The 16,382-nt window shown below is 42.9% G+C and overlaps 3 protein-coding genes and 1 long non-coding RNA gene across 7 annotated transcripts in view; 1 reads left to right on the top strand and 3 right to left on the bottom strand.

The window, feature by feature from the left end:
• Positions 1-1,282, bottom strand: part of arl8a (ADP-ribosylation factor-like 8A) — a 5,588-nt gene extending 4,306 nt beyond the window's left edge. Inside the window, exon 1 of one of the 2 annotated variants that reach the window (XM_047810383.1) lies at positions 780-1,282. In XM_047810383.1, the coding sequence (XP_047666339.1) occupies positions 780-902 (123 nt within the window). In that variant the 5' untranslated portion in view covers positions 903-1,282. The remainder of the gene's footprint in view (positions 1-779) is intronic. The other variant, XM_027155982.2, reaches the window with a different exon arrangement.
• A 1,475-nt stretch (positions 1,283-2,757) lies between these two features.
• Positions 2,758-10,259, top strand: LOC113648683 (bombesin receptor-activated protein C6orf89 homolog). 3 transcript variants are annotated; one of them, XM_047810284.1, is made up of 8 exons: positions 2,758-2,828; positions 6,057-6,659; positions 7,130-7,298; positions 7,724-7,860; positions 7,979-8,124; positions 8,203-8,338; positions 8,577-8,700; positions 8,781-10,259. In XM_047810284.1, the coding sequence occupies exons 2-8, from the start codon at positions 6,471-6,473 to the stop codon at positions 8,900-8,902; spliced, it is 1,023 nt and encodes a 340-aa protein (XP_047666240.1). In that variant the 5' UTR covers positions 2,758-2,828; positions 6,057-6,470; the 3' UTR covers positions 8,903-10,259. The 3 variants fall into 3 exon arrangements, with proteins under 3 accessions (XP_047666240.1, XP_027011782.1, XP_047666241.1); XM_027155981.2 differs by having other exon boundaries at positions 2,762-2,878; XM_047810285.1 differs by having other exon boundaries at positions 2,812-2,896.
• On the bottom strand, positions 9,140-10,912 carry LOC113648686. Its single transcript, XR_003441984.2, has 3 exons — positions 10,746-10,912; positions 10,408-10,652; positions 9,140-10,057 (listed from the first exon to the last, which is right to left on the bottom strand). It is a non-coding gene; the product is annotated as an uncharacterized LOC113648686 (long non-coding RNA).
• A 3,697-nt stretch (positions 10,913-14,609) lies between these two features.
• Positions 14,610-16,025, bottom strand: LOC125139563 (protein BTG1-like; the record flags this gene model as incomplete). Its single annotated transcript, XM_047803908.1, is given in 3 exon segments — positions 14,610-15,870; positions 15,873-15,899; positions 15,902-16,025. Coding segments are annotated over 3 exon segments (414 nt in total), but the record flags the coding sequence as incomplete, so codon positions are not given.
• Between the last annotated feature and the right edge of the window lie 357 nt (positions 16,026-16,382).

Here is a 16,382-nt window from a genome sequence, read left to right on the forward strand (position 1 = left end):
TTTACACTGACATTCATGGTATTTGTTGGACTTCCTTCATCCAGAGCAAAGAACATTTCATCTCATTTATACATCTGAGCAATGGAGGGTTGGAGTCTCTGGGATTCACCTTAACCCCTGAACTCCCAGTCCAGCAGTTAGAGCGCTCTGACCGCCGCTCAGCTACACGTTACAACAACAACAGATTTCTCTCAGTGTCTCTAACCCAAGGGTCTTAGATGAGGACGTGAGGGAGCAGTGCTGAGGCCTGGTGTGTGGTCACATGATGAGGTGCATGATGTCGACTCACCTCCAGTTATTAAAAGTTCTGTATTAATAAGGACATTTGAATAAAATAGCAAAAACTCAACTGAAACACAAGACTCAAATAAACACACACACAGTGTTAAAAACATATACAAACAGTTATACACAGACACATACTCACTCATCATCATCACCATCATCATCATAGCAGGTTCAGTGAAGTCACATCTGATGTTGATAATGACGATGATGATGATGATGATGATGATGATGATCAGACTCCTAATGATAACACACAGACACAGATACACACACAGACACACGCACACACAGACAGACAGACACACACACAGACAGACACACACACACATATACAGACACACATACACAGACACACACACATACACAGACACACACACACACACATATACAGACACACATACACAGACACACACACATATATACAGACACACATACACAGACAGACACACACAAAAGACACTCACGCACAGACACACACAGACACACATTACCGCGATCACGTTGACGAATGTGGTCTTCCCGGAGTACTGCAGGCCCACCAGCGTCAGCTCCATCTCCTCCTTCCAGAACAGAGCTTTAAACCAGTCCAGGAGTTTGTTAAATAACGCGATCATCCTGGATCTGGACCTGGACCTAGATGAAGATGATGATGATGAAGGCGGTGGTATGTGTGTGTGTGTGTGTGTGTGTGTGTGTGTATCGATCAGCTGACTCCGGCCCGGAGGATGGAGGAAAGAGGAAAGGTGAAGGGAAGATGGAGGGATGAAACCTTCCGGCTGTAACGGAGGGAAAAAGAAAAAGAAGAAGAAGAAGAAGAAGAAGAAGAAAAGCGACAGACAGCTCGGTCCACTGCGGGTGGGTTCCGAATCAAACGCTTTCTCTCTCTCGGTATCTTTGCCCTTGCTTGGGTGGGGTTTCGGACACACAGCTGATCCTAAACAATGCGGGTTATATGGAGAGGAGAAGGACAGAAGAAGAGCAGCGCATCCACACCACCGGAAAACTGCGCCCCCTTTCGCACAACAGGCGAAGTGTCTCCTTTTCCCACCCGTATTCTAAACCCGGAATTATTATCATTATTCACGCACATTCTCCATTTTGTCAACTTTAGTTATGATTAGTGACTAATGACTAATGATTAGTTTTGTGTTAATAGCGAATAAGATCTGAAATTCTCTCTCTCTCTCTCTCTCTCTCTCTCTCTCTCTCTCTATATATATATATATATATATATATATATATATATATATATATATATATATATATGTGTGTGTGTGTGTGTGTGTGTGTGTGCGTGTGTGTGTAAATATGTATGTGTATATGTAAATGTGTTTGTGTAAATGTGTGTGTGTGTGTGTGTGTGTGTTTGTATATACATTTCACTCTACAGATTCTTTTTCTGAAATTAACTTGACGTATTTTATTGAAATTTTATGAACCTCCATCACATACTTGTTTTTTTGTGTATTGAGCCAGATGTATAGAACAACACACCTACATACGTGTACACACATCAGCAGGAGCCTGTGCTCAGTCATGTCATGGTGTTTGGCCTGTGACATGAAACTGTCTCCACAACCTCACCTCAGTAACGGAGTTTGGTTCCTCACCCAGTGTGAAGCTCCAACACAGATGTTTCTGTTTCACTTAAGGACTGGTTTCATCCAACATATTAAACTGATGATTATCAGCACTTGCTGGTATCACTGGTTAATCACACACCTGATGGTATCACTGGTTAATCACACACCTGCTGGTATCACTGGTTAATCACACACCTGCTGGTATCACTGGTTAATCACACACCTGCTGGTATCACTGGTTAATCACACCTGCTGGTATCACTGGTTAATCACACACCTGCTGGTATCACTGGTTAATCACACACCTGCTGAAACTGTGCTACCTGACTGAGATTGGATCTTAATCGGGAAAGTGGAGGCCAACTGGTGAAGACTCTGGACTTCTGGTTGGACGTTTAAACCTGTTATGTTGAGTCGCTGCTGGTCCTCACAACAAGGCGCTTAAGTCCCAAATGTATAAATAAGACCTATTTATGTCACATCAGTGATAACGGCGTCAGGAAATAGCTTCAGTTTCAAATGGTTTTTTAAACAATATCTGTTTTCTGTTTTAAATGTTTCATGTCACTACTTTATTTTATCTATTTGTTTTGTTTTCACCGGTTTCTCACTCAATTTATTTTACAACAGTATTTTTCATTTAGTGACGAGAAATAAATAAGAAATAAAGAATAAAGTCGATAAATGTATGGCATCTGACAGACGTCATTATCCACAGTACAAACACATAAATAAAGGGAAACGAACTGCATTGTGTTTAGGTTCAGATGCGTTTTTTATTCAATAACAAAATTAAATAGAAATATATAACAACTTGAGTCTTTATCCACGTCTTTATCCTCACAGTCCATCACGTGATTATAAATTCAGCCAATCACCGAATAGTGGGCGGGGCATGTTGGAATACAGGTGGGTAAAGAAGCAGTAACGTGTAAGAGGAACAGTGACAATAACGAGGTGTGGAATTTAAATGTGCAGCTCAACACCAACCAACACACCGTGTGTCTGTGAGTAGTGTTGTGCCTGTGAGTAGTGTAGTGTTGTGCCTGTGAGTAGTGTTGTGCCTGTGAGTAGTGTTGTGTCTGTGTGTAGTGTAGTGTAGTGTTGTGTCTGTGTGTAGTGTATTGTTGTGTGTAGTGTAGTATTGTGTCTGTGTGTAGTGTAGTGTAGTGTTGTGTCTGTGTGTAGTGTTGTGTCTGTGTGTAGTGTAGTGTTGTGTCTGTGTGTAGCGTTGTGTCTGTGTAGCGTTGTGTCTGTGAGTAGTGTTGTTCCTGTGAGTAGTGTTGTGTAGTGTTGTGTGTGTAGTGTCTGTGTGTAGTGTTGTGTCTGTGTGTAGTGTAGTGTAGTGTTGTGTCTGTGTGTAGTGTTGTGTTGTGTCTGAGTGTAGTGTTGTGTCTGTGTGTAGTGTTGTGTCTGTGTGTAGTGTTGTGCCTGTGAGTTGTGTAGTGTTGTGTCTTCGTGTTGTGTTATGTAGTGTCTGTGTGTAGTGTTGTGCCTGTGAGTAGTGTTGTGCCTGTGAGTAGTGTTGTGCCTGTGAGTAGTGTTGTGTCTGTGTGTAGTGTAGTGTTGTGTCTGTGTGTAGTGTAGTGTTGTGTCTGTGTGTAGTGTAGCTTTGTGTCTGTGAGTAGTGTTGTGTCTGTGTGTAGCGTTGTGTCTGTGAGTAGCGTTGTGCCTGTGAGTAGTGTAGTGTAGTGTTGTCTGTGTGTAGTGTTGTCTGTGTGTAGTGTTGTCTGTGTGTAGTGTAGTGTTGTCTGTGTGTAGTGTAGTGTTGTGTCTTTGTGTTGTGTAGTGCCTGTGTGTAGTGTTGTACCTGTGTGTAGTGTTGTACCTGTGTGTAGTGTTGTACCTGTGTGTAGTGTTGTGCCTGTGTGTAGTGTTGTTCCTGTGAGTAATGTTGTGCCTGTGAGTAGTGTTGTGCCTGTATGTAGTGTTGTGTCTGTGTGTAGTGTAGTGTTGTGTCTGTGTGTAGTGTAGTGTTGTGTCTGTGTGTAGTGTAGTGTTGTGTCTGTGTGTAGTGTAGTGTTGTGTCTGTGTGTAGTGTAGTGTTGTGTCTGTGTGTAGTGTAGTGTTGTGTCTGTGTGTAGTGTTGTGTCTGTGTGTAGTGTAATGTTGTGTCTGTGTGTAGTGTTGTGTCTGTGTGTAGTGTAGCGTTGTGTCTGTGAGTAGTGTTGTGTCTGTGTGTAGCGTTGTGTCTGTGAGTAGCGTTGTGTCTGTGAGTAGCGTTGTGCCTGTGAGTAGCGTTGTGCCTGTGAGTAGCGTTGTGTCTGTGAGTAGCGTTGTGCCTGTGAGTAGTGTTGTGCCTGTATGTAGTGTAGCGTTGTGTCTGTGTGTAGTGTAGTGTTGTGTCTGTGTGTAGTGTAGTGTTGTGTCTGTGTGTGTAGTGTAGTGTCTGTGTGTAGTGTTGTGTGTAGTGTTGTGTGTGTGTAGTGTTGTGTCTGTGAGTTGTGTAGTGTTGTGTTGTGTCTGTGTGTAGTGTTGTGTCTTTGTGTAGTGTTGTGTCTGAGTTGTGTTGTGTGTGTGTAGTGTTGTGTCTGTGTGTGTGTAGTGTTGTGTCTGTGTGTAGTGTTGTGTCTGTGTGTAGTGTTGTGTCTGTGTGTAGTGTAGCGTTGTGTCTGTGAGTAGTGTTGTGTCTGTGTGTAGTGTAGCGTTGTGTCTGTGAGTAGTGTTGTGTCTGTGAGTAGCGTTGTGCCTGTGAGTAGCGTTGTGCCTGTGAGTAGCGTTGTGCCTGTGAGTAGCGTTGTGCCTGTGAGTAGCGTTGTGCCTGTGAGTAGTGTTGTGCCTGTGAGTAGTGTTGTGCCTGTGAGTAGTGTAGCGTTGTGTCTGTGTGTAGTGTAGTGTTGTGTCTGTGTGTAGTGTAGTGTTGTGTCTGTGTGTGTAGTGTAGTGTGTAGTGTTGTGTGTGTGTGTAGTGTTGTGTCTGTGAGTTGTGTAGTGTTGTGTTGTGTCTGTGTGTAGTGTTGTGTCTGAGTTGTGTTGTGTTGTGTCTGAGTTGTGTTGTGTTGTGTCTGAGTTGTGTTGTGTCTGTGTGTAGTGTTGTGTCTGTGTGTGTGTAGTGTAGTGTTGTGTCTGTGTGTAGTGTTGTGTCTGTGTGTAGTGTTGTGTCTGTGTGTGTGTGTGTAGTGTTGTGTCTGTGTGTAGTGTAGTGTTGTGTCTTTGTGTAGTGTTGTGTCTGTGAGTTGTGTTGTGTTGTGTCTGTGTGTGTGTGTAGTGTTGTGTCTGTGTGTGTGTGTAGTGTAGTGTCTGTGTGTAGTGTTGTGTCTGTGTGTGTAGTGTTGTGTCTGTGTGTGTAGTGTAGTGTTGTGTCTTTGTGTAGTGTTGTGTCTGTGTGTAGTGTTGTGTCTGTGTCACTTCTCTAGCTCTTACATACACACACACACCTGCTGTAACACACTGCTCTACTGAAACATCTCTGGAATGTTTATCTGTGTTTTAAACACACAACTTTTGCAGTATTTAAAAATACTTAACCATGTTTATTAATGAACACTTTCCCTCATGTTAAGGTCATGTCGGTGTGTACCAGCTGATTGGCCCATGTCATTGTTCATGTTGTGTGTGTGTGTGTGTGCAGGTCATCACGGTCGTGTGTCTTCTGCTGCTGATGGCTTTGATGTTTGTGTCTGTGTGTAGTGTTGTGCCTGCGTGTAGTGTTGTGTCTGAGTAGTGTGTCTGTGTGTAGTGTTGTGTCTGAGTAGTGTGTCTGTGTGTAGTGGTGTGTCTGTGTGTAGTGGTGTGTCTGTGTGTAGTGGTGTGTCTGTGAGTAGTGGTGTGTCTGTGAGTAGTGTAGTGTGTAGTGTAGTGTCTTTGTGTAGTGTTGTGTCTTTGTGTAGTGTTGTGTCTGTGTGTAGTGTAGTGTAGTAGTGTTGTGTCTTTGTGTAGTGTTGTGTCTGTGTGTAGTGTAGTGTTGTGTCTGTGTGTGTAGTGTAGTGTTGTGTCTTTGTCTAGTGTTGTGTCTGTGTGTAGTGTTGTGTCTGAGTAGTGTGTCGGGATTTAACCGCATTGTTGCTAACGCTAAATATGGGGTTGTCAAACTAGCAAGTTAGCTAATAGTTAGCTAATAGTTAGCTAACAGCTTTAGTAAGTGAGTGTTGGTTTAATTCTACTTTAAAGCGTCGGTTTATTATCGGCCAGTTTCCCTGTGATGAGCTTTATAACATCAGCTGTGTGTTTTCCTTCTGCCTTTCAGATATTCTGCATTATGAAGAATAAAGTACAGTCACGTGATCTGGGATAAACGCCCAAAAGTCTTGGTACCCCAGATCCTGTAAACACCCGACTATTGGGTTCACACACACACACACACACACGCACACACTGAACACTGTATACGGTTCACACACACACACTGAACACTGTATACGGTTCTCTCACACACACACACACGCACTGAACACTGTATACGGTTCTCACACACACACCGAACACAGTATTCAGTTCATACACACACATACACCGAACACCATAGTGCACTCCCGCTATCCCACAATGCACAGCAACAGTGTAACTTGTCATCGCTCTTTGGTTGTTTAACTGCTCACGTGATCATAAGAAACTCCACATAAGTCCGGGGTCCCGTCTGCTGTCTGTCGCTCCCCTCGCCATGGGCACCACACTGAGTGAACCCTGCATCTACGACAAGCTCTCGGAGAGCATCGACATCCTGCGGCAGTCCGGTTACCGGTACGGCATGTCCGAGAGAGAGATCGAGAAGTTCATAAAGCAGGTCCTGGAGACCAACGAGCCGCGCAGAGAGCCGGCCCAATTCCCCGTCCTGAGGGCCTCCATCAAGGTAGTGAGCTCACCGTCCAGGTCTCAAATCACAGCTCACACTCAGAGGACACTGTGCTGACCATCATCTCCATTTATTAGGTGTACAGGTGTTAATCACAGCACCTGGGGATAAATGAGTGAGATGAAGATGAATCCTAAATAAAACACACCCTAGGTGTCACGCACACAAGCATACACACACACACTCCTTACACCTATACAACACTGACCCACAATCAGTTTGTTATTCTTTCCTTCTTTCACTTCTCTAGCTCTTACATACACACACACACCTGCTGTAACACACTGCTCTACTGAAACATCTCTGGAATGTTTATCTGTGTTTTAAACACACAACTTTTGCAGTATTTAAAAATACTTAACCATGTTTTTTAATGAACACTTTCCCTCATGTTAAGGTCATGTCGGTGTGTACCAGCTGATTGGCCCATGTCATTGTTCATGTTGTGTGTGTGTGTGTGTGTGCAGGTCATCACGGTCGTGTGTCTTCTGCTGCTGATGGCTTTGATGTTTGCGTACACTCAGTGTTTACCTACGTCCGGCTCGGTCGGCGCAGCAGAACAGTACAACTGGTCGTCGCCTCTGAGTCACATCCGACTGCTGTCGTTGCCCATCGCCAAGAAGTACAACCTGCACAGTAAGAGCGGCGCCTCCACTGGACATCTGTTAAGTGTCATGTACACATTCACTCCTGATCCTCTGTAACCCTGCACTTACCCCAATGTCGAGACAGGAAATGTGTGGGCTACAATTTACTGAACTGTGATTTATTAGAGTGCAGAACTTCCTTTGAGTAGATTAACTAACTCTATTAACACACTCTCCACAGACCATCTTTACTGTTCAGAACTTTCTGACCATCAGATGTGGTTGGGTACAGGCAGGAACTGAAGCTGTGAGACTCCAGAAAACAAAAGATCAGAACTCACCTGAGCCTCAGTCAGAGTTTCACAAAAGTTTCAAGTTTCACAAAAAAATATGACTCTGAAACCTGAACGTTTAGAATTAAATGACTTAAAATGCACAGTGAAGGTGTGTGTGTGTGTGTGCGTGTGTGTGTAGGTTTCCATGCGTGGTGGAGCATGAGTCACACGCTGCTCAACTGCTCTGGATGTTCCACTGTTTCTGCGGTGTTCGAAGTGTCCACGTTAATAAACAATGAGTCTGTTCACAAACACACACGACCTGTGCTAGTGAAGGTGAGGGAACACACACACACACACACACACACACACACTTTCATCACACCTAAAGCACCGACCCACAATAAATGCATTATTTGTTTCTTTCTCTTCTCTCTTCCCTGCACACTCACAGGGTGGAGAGTCTCTGTGTTTGCGGAGGCAGCAGCTGGAGGCGCTTCACTCATCACACTTTGGCTGTCTGTCTGTCCTGATGGAGGAGAAGGAGGAACTGATGTCAGAGGTTTTCCCTCAGGGACCAGCCAACTTCAGCCTTCTCTGGTGCTGCACTGCTCCTGTCTTTGTTACTCCACCTGTCTCCATCTCCCTGACGTTAATCAACTCTCTGTTTCTCTGCAGGAGGGTCGACCCTGAGTCGAGGGATAACGTGTTTCACTCACTCTTTCCTAGTGCACTACTGTGCCCCCTTACGCAGAGTGTAGGAAGGACAGTGCAGCGCTGTCGAGTCACACACAGCACCAGCTCTCAAAGCAGAGTGAGAGAGTGTGCGTGTGTTTGACAGAGTCTGTGTGTGTGTGTTTGAGAGAGCGTGTGTGTGGGTGTGTGTATTAGACTGATTGTGTTTGTTTGACAGAGTCTGTGTGTGTGTCTTTGAGAGAGCATATGTGTGTGTGTTAGAGAGTGTGTGTTAGTGTGTTGATGTCACATCTGTACATTTTTTTGTTTCAAACATTTGGATGTAAATGTATTGTGTGTGTGTGTGTGTGTGTAAGGGAGAGTGTGTGTTAGGTTGGTTATTGGTTGGTGAAGGCTTTCCCACAGTGCGTGTTTTACCACATCAGCACTGCCAAACCCACTGCAGCTCCTTTAACTTGTGGCTTGAACCGGGAGATCTGGGTGAGTACACACACACACACACACACACAGTTGAATTAAAACAACCTGTGCACAGTTGCATATGACTTGTGTGTGTACAGTGTACGCAGACCCATATTTCTGGCAGCTGGAGCTGTTCCCTGGTCGAGGAGAGAACGTGGTTTGCGTCGGCTCGGCCGTGTCAGACTCCAGCACAACGCCTTCAGCGCTTCACTGTGTTTAGTTTCTTTTACACATCAGTCAGAGAAACCTGAGAGCTCCGCTGTTGCAGTGTTGGACACGTCCCACCCTCTGGCTACACATTTCCTAGCTGTAACCTGGGAACATACAAGATGTCCTTTATACTGATTTCTACAGATGATGAGGTATTGATCGTTGGCTGTACGATATTTAAGAAACTGAACAGTTTAACACACACCACAACATTAAAGCCTTGTGCTCTGTGCTGCAGGGAAACATTTGTGTGTGTGTGTGTGTGTGTGTGTGTGTGTGTGTGTGTGTAACACATCATGTGATCAAATAAACCACAGTCTAATGTTTCACATGTGGATCAGAACAAAGCTATGAGAATTAATTCCACTGTACACGTGAAGGAGATTTGGGCACTTTGATTATTTTGGAATGAAAAATCAAGCTGTTTCATGTAAACAAATGGAACTTTGTCATCACAAGCCTGACTCTGATCTGTTAACTTCAAGTTGTTGTTTAATTCATTTATAAAGAACTTGTATGTTTATTTTAATTTTGACTATTAAATGTATTGTGTCTCTGAATAACTCACACACTCAGCTTCCCCTCAGATATAACACAGTAAAGCTGTGTGTGTGTGTGTGTGTGTACGTGTGTGATAGTGTGTGTGAGAGAGAGAGACACACACACGCACACAGAAAGAAATTAATGCAGAATTTGCAGTACACATTATAACAGCTCCTTGTTAACTCCCTCTCCTCAGACAGACTGTAACTGCACTGAAGGCTTACATACACACTCCCAATCCCTTTAGTCCCTCAGTGTGTGTCACTGCCTATAAACACACAACCCTTTACTGAAAACTAAACTTTTATTTTGCATTATTGTCTTGTAAAGATTGTTTTTTTTTTTTTTTTTTAAAAATTGTCTGATTTCAACACATCCATGTTGGTTAATTTCCATCCCCTTTAAGGCAAAAAATCTTCCCTTGAATGAGAGAACGGTGTGATGAGGCGGTGATGGTGTTTAAAACAACGATTTGCTCACTAAAGAATTAAGGGGTAAACTAGCTGGTTTTCTCATTAACTAATACAACACTTACCTTTAGGTGAACTGGCTTCTGGGTAATTATTGATGGTCATGTTATAGAGGACTCACCTGAGGGAAGGTGATCATGTTCAACACAGTACTGAAATGCAACCACACTATTATTATTGTCTCATCTCAGTCAAGTGATATTTAAATTGATATGAATATGCATATTTATATATATATAACACACACACATACAATACTATCTGTTAGAATCTGTACTGGTGGTAATTAGTGATTATTAAAACTGCAGGTATATAAATATAAATAAATATGAATAAATACAGATGTATGTTTAACACATGGTGTGAGTGCATTGATGATTTCCTGCAAATTTAATTGGAATAAAAATTAAATGTTAAATTAAAACATGTAAACATCATTTACGTGTTAACACCATTCAGGGTTTATTAACAAACAAACTCAACCTTTTGCAGTAGCACAAACCTCTAAAGCTGCTGAGGAGCTGGTGGTAGTACAAGAGGGGAGGGGCTTCAGTCTGTGACGTCATAATGATTGACAGGTCAACGGGCACTGAAATGCCTGTTTTTGGCGGGCGAGTGGAGGTGCTAAAGTTCGGGAGAAGAACTAGACCCCTTCTGTGCCACCCACTCACTTTACACCGCGTGTAATGCTGTGACCTGACCAGCAGGGGGCGACCCAGGGCTTTTACACACAAACCTGTACTGGGTCTGGATTGGAAAGTTTTAGCGAAAATAAACGTTAAAAATAAATGTAAATAAACGTTCATGTCATTGTTACGTTTCTTTTTTATGGGTTCTTACTGAATCTCTTCATCTGTATTAAAGCTTCCTTAGTAAACGATATGAGACAGAAAGCCTTTGTGTTTAGCCGTAAGCTGCATTAACATTAGCTTAGCCCTCCTCACTGCTGGGATAACCCCCTACACACACACAGAACGTCCTGTTCTGCCTCAGCAACAGCTTCTGATTGGCCGTGACGTCACTTCCTCTCATGGCAGCTATGTTTATAATGAACATTATATTACACAACTGTGAATAAAACTAGCTTTACAGCAAACATTATTAACACACAAACCCAGGTTCTCTCTGTAAAAGCTCTCAATGGCTTTGTAAAGTGTGTAAAATAATTAACAATAAATATAAAACAGGAGTTATATATATATAACATTCTCTCTTTAGGATGTTCATTAAACTTTTTTAGTGACAGAACAACAAGGTTCCCCTATTTAGGTTCAGTGAAACCTTATTCTGGTATATTTCTGCTTTGTGTTCATTATTAAAGGTGTTAAAATAAAACTGAACCACGTCACATTCCGTCTGCTGTGTTTATGTAGAACATGTGGAGAAAATATTTTTACTGAAATAGTAATAGTGTGTGTGAGGTGGAATGGAATACCTTTATAAAAGAGCGTGTGGGGATTTCCACTTTCTCCTACACACACACACACACCAGTGTGCATATAGTGGTGGTATCAGTGTGAACAGCAGGGTGGCGTGTGTGTGCTGTATGTTTTTCGTGTTTTACGTGCAGATCAGAGCTGTGTGTGAGAACACAAACTATGATTCACATGCCACTCACAGTTCTCTCACCCACAGAAGAACTGAGAGTACATCCAGTTTTTTTTACACATATCTCAGTTAGCAGACACACACACACAATGACCAAATGTGCTGATGTTAAATCTCAGTGAGTTAAAAACTGAGTGAGTACTGAGAAATCCTGAGTGCTGTAAACAATTTGTACACAGTATAAATACACACAAGTACAAAGTGTTCTCAACACTCCTCCAGTCAGCTGGCTTTTATGAGATTATGAGTTTGTAGTATGTGAGAAGAACATGCATCCTTATAACATATGTTAGAAAGACAGAAAGAAAGTCCTCATGCTGGAGACATCCATCATAATAATAATGTGTAACACGTGTGTGTGTGTGTGTGTGTGTGTGTGTGTGTGTGTGTGTGTGTGTGTGTGTGTGTGTGTGTGTGTGTGTGTGTGTGTGTGTGTGTGTGTGGTACTACCACATGCCTAATCATTAGTCCTGCTGAAATAAGGGTGTGTGTGAGAATGACATCTGTTGAATGTGTTCAGTGTAAACTCCTCACACACACACACACACACACACACACACACACACACACACACACACACACACACACACACACACACGGTTTAGTTTCACAGACTCACTAAGTCTGGGGCCAAGAGTACAGTCAGTATAATCTCTCAGATAGGAGTTAAGTATAATGTGAAAAACTCTGAGGTAAATGAGGAGGTAAACCCTTAGGAAGGAAGGATTTCCTGTGTCACTCTGTGAAGAACATAAAAAGAGACAGTGGTGAGAAAGTGCAGAGAAATAACAGTCAGAATCCACACACATTAAAATACCCAAAAATGTGGACAGGTGGAGTGTTAGAGGAATCTGTCTGTGGTTCTCTGTGGATCAAATACAAGAAACAGATCAACAAACTAACAGCAAACAAACATCTCAGTTTCTGTAGTAAACTAGATGATGTGTAAAAAGCAGGACACACACACACACACACACTTTAAACCAAATTAGGCCACAGAACTGTTTTTATTGTTTGTCTGTCTGTGTGTGTGTGTCTGTGTGTGTGTGTGTGTGTGTGTGTGTGTGTGTGTGTGTGTGTGTGTGTGTGCGTGTGTGTATAAAAATGAACATGTTCAGACTTGCAGCTGAACAGGTTGGTGTGTGACCACAGGAACAGGGTGTGTGAATGTGTAAGGAAGAGAGACATTAAACTGTCTCCTCCCCAAACACACACTCAGCTGTTGGGTTTTAAGGTTTAGCAGCTGCTGCGGGTGTCGACCTCCACAACAATAAGAGCTTTGTGAAGTAGAGGAAAGGCAGAGGGTGTGTGTGTGTGTGAGTTACAGGATAGACAGTCTGAGAGTTCAGGGTGAAAACGGAATTATTACTTAATCCATAAACCCTAAATCTTTCTAATTCACACACCTGATGCTAATAGTCCATTCATCAAGTCCACTGCCTTAATATTTTTTTGTTTTTACTACATCCTATCAGTGAGGTTGTTCCTGTCCATCTCTCTGGGTTCGTCTTACACTTCTCTTTGTTAGGAAGGTTCACTATTTGTTTATCAGTATTGTTTTATCTTCACAGACTTCACCATTAATCATGTATATTATATACACACAGTGTTCACTAATTTCTGTTTATGTGTGTTTGTGTGTGTATTTATGTTCAGTGGAATGTACAGAAAGTGGTTAAATGTTTAGAAACTAAACTAAAAACCACCAACACTGTGTGTGTGTGTGTGGGGTGGGGTGGGGTGGGTGGGGGCTCAAGATAGCTGCATTTCCTGAGTCTTTTATGTGAGTTTCCACTGAAGGGTTTATTGTTAATTATAGTCCATCATTTTACTCTCTCTCTCTCGATGTGTGGTGTGTGTTTTTGTGTGTGACATTACTGTCAGATGTCTTTGCCCACATTTAAAAACTTTTGTAATCAAGTAGAGAAGTTCTGTTTTTAATCAGCTGAAATCTGCATCTAACACTTTTATCTTTAACTACAGCCCTGTTTACTACCACTTTACTTACACACACGAAAGTTGGGAGAAACTATTTTACAATATGTGTGGCCTTTGACCCTTTAGCTGCTGAACCCAATCAGAGTGTGTTTGTGTTAGTTACTGGTGTGTGATTGGCTGCTTGCTGTATCCAGGCAGATCTGAGCAGTTTTTAATTCGTGTGTGTGTGTGTGTGTGTGTGTGTGTGTGTGTGTGTGTAAACGTTAAAGCAGAGTGAAAAACTAAATGAAAGTGATGTGCAAATGAAGAAGTGGGTGAAAGTGACTTACTTCACACTAAACCACATATATCAGGGTGTTAGAGCTCAGGACATGAAAGAGTTTGAGATCTTTATGATTTTATACACAGAATAAAGTCAGAAACAAGCTTTGATATGATGTAATAAAAACACACACTAACACTGCAGTTTACAGTCATGAAACACCCCTGAAACAAGTGATTAATGTGAGGAATCACACAGTGACTTGATGTTAGCGTACACTGAGGGACCGGAGTGTCAGACATCACTGTATCACACCATGTGGGGTTTCGAACTCAGTCTGGTCCTGATTAGCACAAAGGCTAAGGCTACCACCATCTGACACCACTCCTCCTCTCTCCAGTCACCCACAACACACACACACACACTGGGTCTGGGGTTTGAAGAGCTTCATAGTGAGCATTCTTATGGAAATGACCTCCTGCTAGGCATCGTGTGCGTGTGTGTTTGAATAGGAAGCCTGAGCTTCGTTGTACCATCTGCTCATGACCCACACACTATAAAAGCTGTTTAGAAATTAAGCTTTATAACTTTAAAGCTTTCCTTTCTCGTTCTTAATCTTTTCCTTTATTTTTTCTTCCCTCCCTCCTCCTCTAACCTTTTTAAAACAATCCTCCATATTTGTGCTCTTAATCTGGAATGAATTCAGTTGTGCTTCACGACTCAGCTGAGAATTTAGCTTACATAAATAACATCTAAACCCCAGTGTTAATGTTGGTGTTTACGTACAGGTGATAAACATGAACCCCCCCCCCCCCCCATTTTAAACTGGTTGCCATGGTGAGACCCTCAAACTCACACAAACACACACTGAAGCTCTGAAGAAGGACAACTCGTACTGGAGAACAACTTATTTATAAATCTTTATTGTAATACAAAAATGGCACAAAACTGTACAGTTCTATTATACACAAATCCATTTAAAAAAAAAAAAAAGTGTACAATAAAAGCATACACTGCTTCAGATAGCTTACAAACTACAGTGTCTCCGTCTAAACCCAGTAAACACCAAGCTGCTCAGCAGCTCAGAGAGAAAATGCTACAGAAGGCGAGTGCAAGAGGGGCGCGTTTACTTTTCCACTGAGATTCATTTCATGACATTCATGATGAGGAGGAAGAGGAGCAAGAGGAGGAAATACTTTTGGGGCACCTTTTATATTGCACACAGGTAGAAATGTTCAGTGTTTAAGGCAGCAGTAAACTTCAGGGCTCCTTTAAATTAGCCACTTTGTGCAGAAACAACCACAACAACCGTAAAGGTGATGATGATGATGTTGTTTATAAAAACAACCTCACCAGTAAGAGATGGAGCGACTGAGCATCGTCTCACACACCCAAGCTTTGATGTGGGTGTAAAACAACCACCACCATATTAAAACACACGATGGTGCGTCAGTGTGTTAGGGATGTGCTGATAATCAGTCACACACAAGGTCATCACCTTCATCCTCCCTGAGGAGGAGGAGGGACCCTGCACAGGCAGCAGATTTGGGCAATAAGACCATTACCAGCTTCACATTCCACACAGGAGGAGGTTCCTAAGGTAGGCAGCACTTTGTGGCAGATCAAGTCAAGGAAAAGGAGACACGACAGTAGCTACAGGCTGTTTTCCCTCCTCATAAAACTTGGGATAATCAGTTTTGGCAGGATTCAGAGCGAGTCTCGGCACACGCCTACGGTGCAAGTGGAGGAATGTGCGATCCCTGGAACATTAGGCAGTGCTTTCGACTAGTAAAATAAATGGTTTGAGGAGTAAACAAAAGAATAAATGTCAAGAAATAGAAAGTCTCAGAAAGGTTAAACGGTCCTGTGCACAGCTTCATGTCCTCATGTCCCCTCAGCTCGAGACGGTCATGAGGTAGTGTTTAGGAGGACTGGTCCTGCCGTTCATCATGAAACCCTTCTTACAGTTCAGAGGGTCAAACGGCGACAGTGCGGACGCAGCCGGAGAGGACGCCAGAGGCTCTGCTTCGTACAGGACACAGATGGAGCCGTCCTCGCCGATCCTGTACGACACCTCGTAGGGGTCAATCCACAGAGTAAGCTCTCGGGGGAGGAGCGAGAAGAGCCGCTCTGCACTCAGGCCCATCCGACTCGCTGCCCACCAATCAGAGGGTCCATCTCATGTTGATCCGGATGCAGCGGTAACCAGAACCTTTCTGTGGTCTGTCAGGAAACCAGTGGTGCCTATAACGATCTAGAGAAAGAAAACAAAGATGAGGTGAGAACGGTTCTGTGTGGAAAAACCAACAGAATCAGGGGTGTGACCTATAAATAAGCTACAGATGATCAAAACCATGAGACACAGCATGCACTAAGGAGGTGGGGGGACAGGACAGGGACCACTGGGGTACGAGACTAAAACAAACATAACCCACATTGAGGGAAAATATTTACTGCAGACATGTAGGTAACGGTGTAGAACAAAAACACAACAATAATGTGGTGGAGGACAAAACATTAAACCCCACATGAGTAAAGAGCATAAAAGGGAAGTTTCAGAATAGAGAACAAGACAAAGTTATCCAGCTGCAATAAAAAACATCTGTAGTCAATCTAAAATAGAGAACTGGAGTTGTGTGTGAGTGTATGAGTGTGTGAAGGAGAGAGAG

This window comes from Tachysurus fulvidraco, chromosome 2, assembly GCF_022655615.1.
Source record: "Tachysurus fulvidraco isolate hzauxx_2018 chromosome 2, HZAU_PFXX_2.0, whole genome shotgun sequence".
NCBI classification, from domain to species: domain Eukaryota; kingdom Metazoa; phylum Chordata; class Actinopteri; order Siluriformes; family Bagridae; genus Tachysurus; species Tachysurus fulvidraco.

Coding starts and splice junctions, on each gene's coding strand:
- LOC113648683 (XM_047810284.1), top strand. CDS start 6,471: ATGGGCACCACACTGAGTGAACCCTGCATCTACGACAAGCTCTCGGAG. Junction 6,660..7,129: donor TCCTGAGGGCCTCCATCAAG/GTAGTGAGCTCA, acceptor GTGTGTGTGCAG/GTCATCACGGTCGTGTGTCT. Junction 7,861..7,978: donor CACGACCTGTGCTAGTGAAG/GTGAGGGAACAC, acceptor GCACACTCACAG/GGTGGAGAGTCTCTGTGTTT.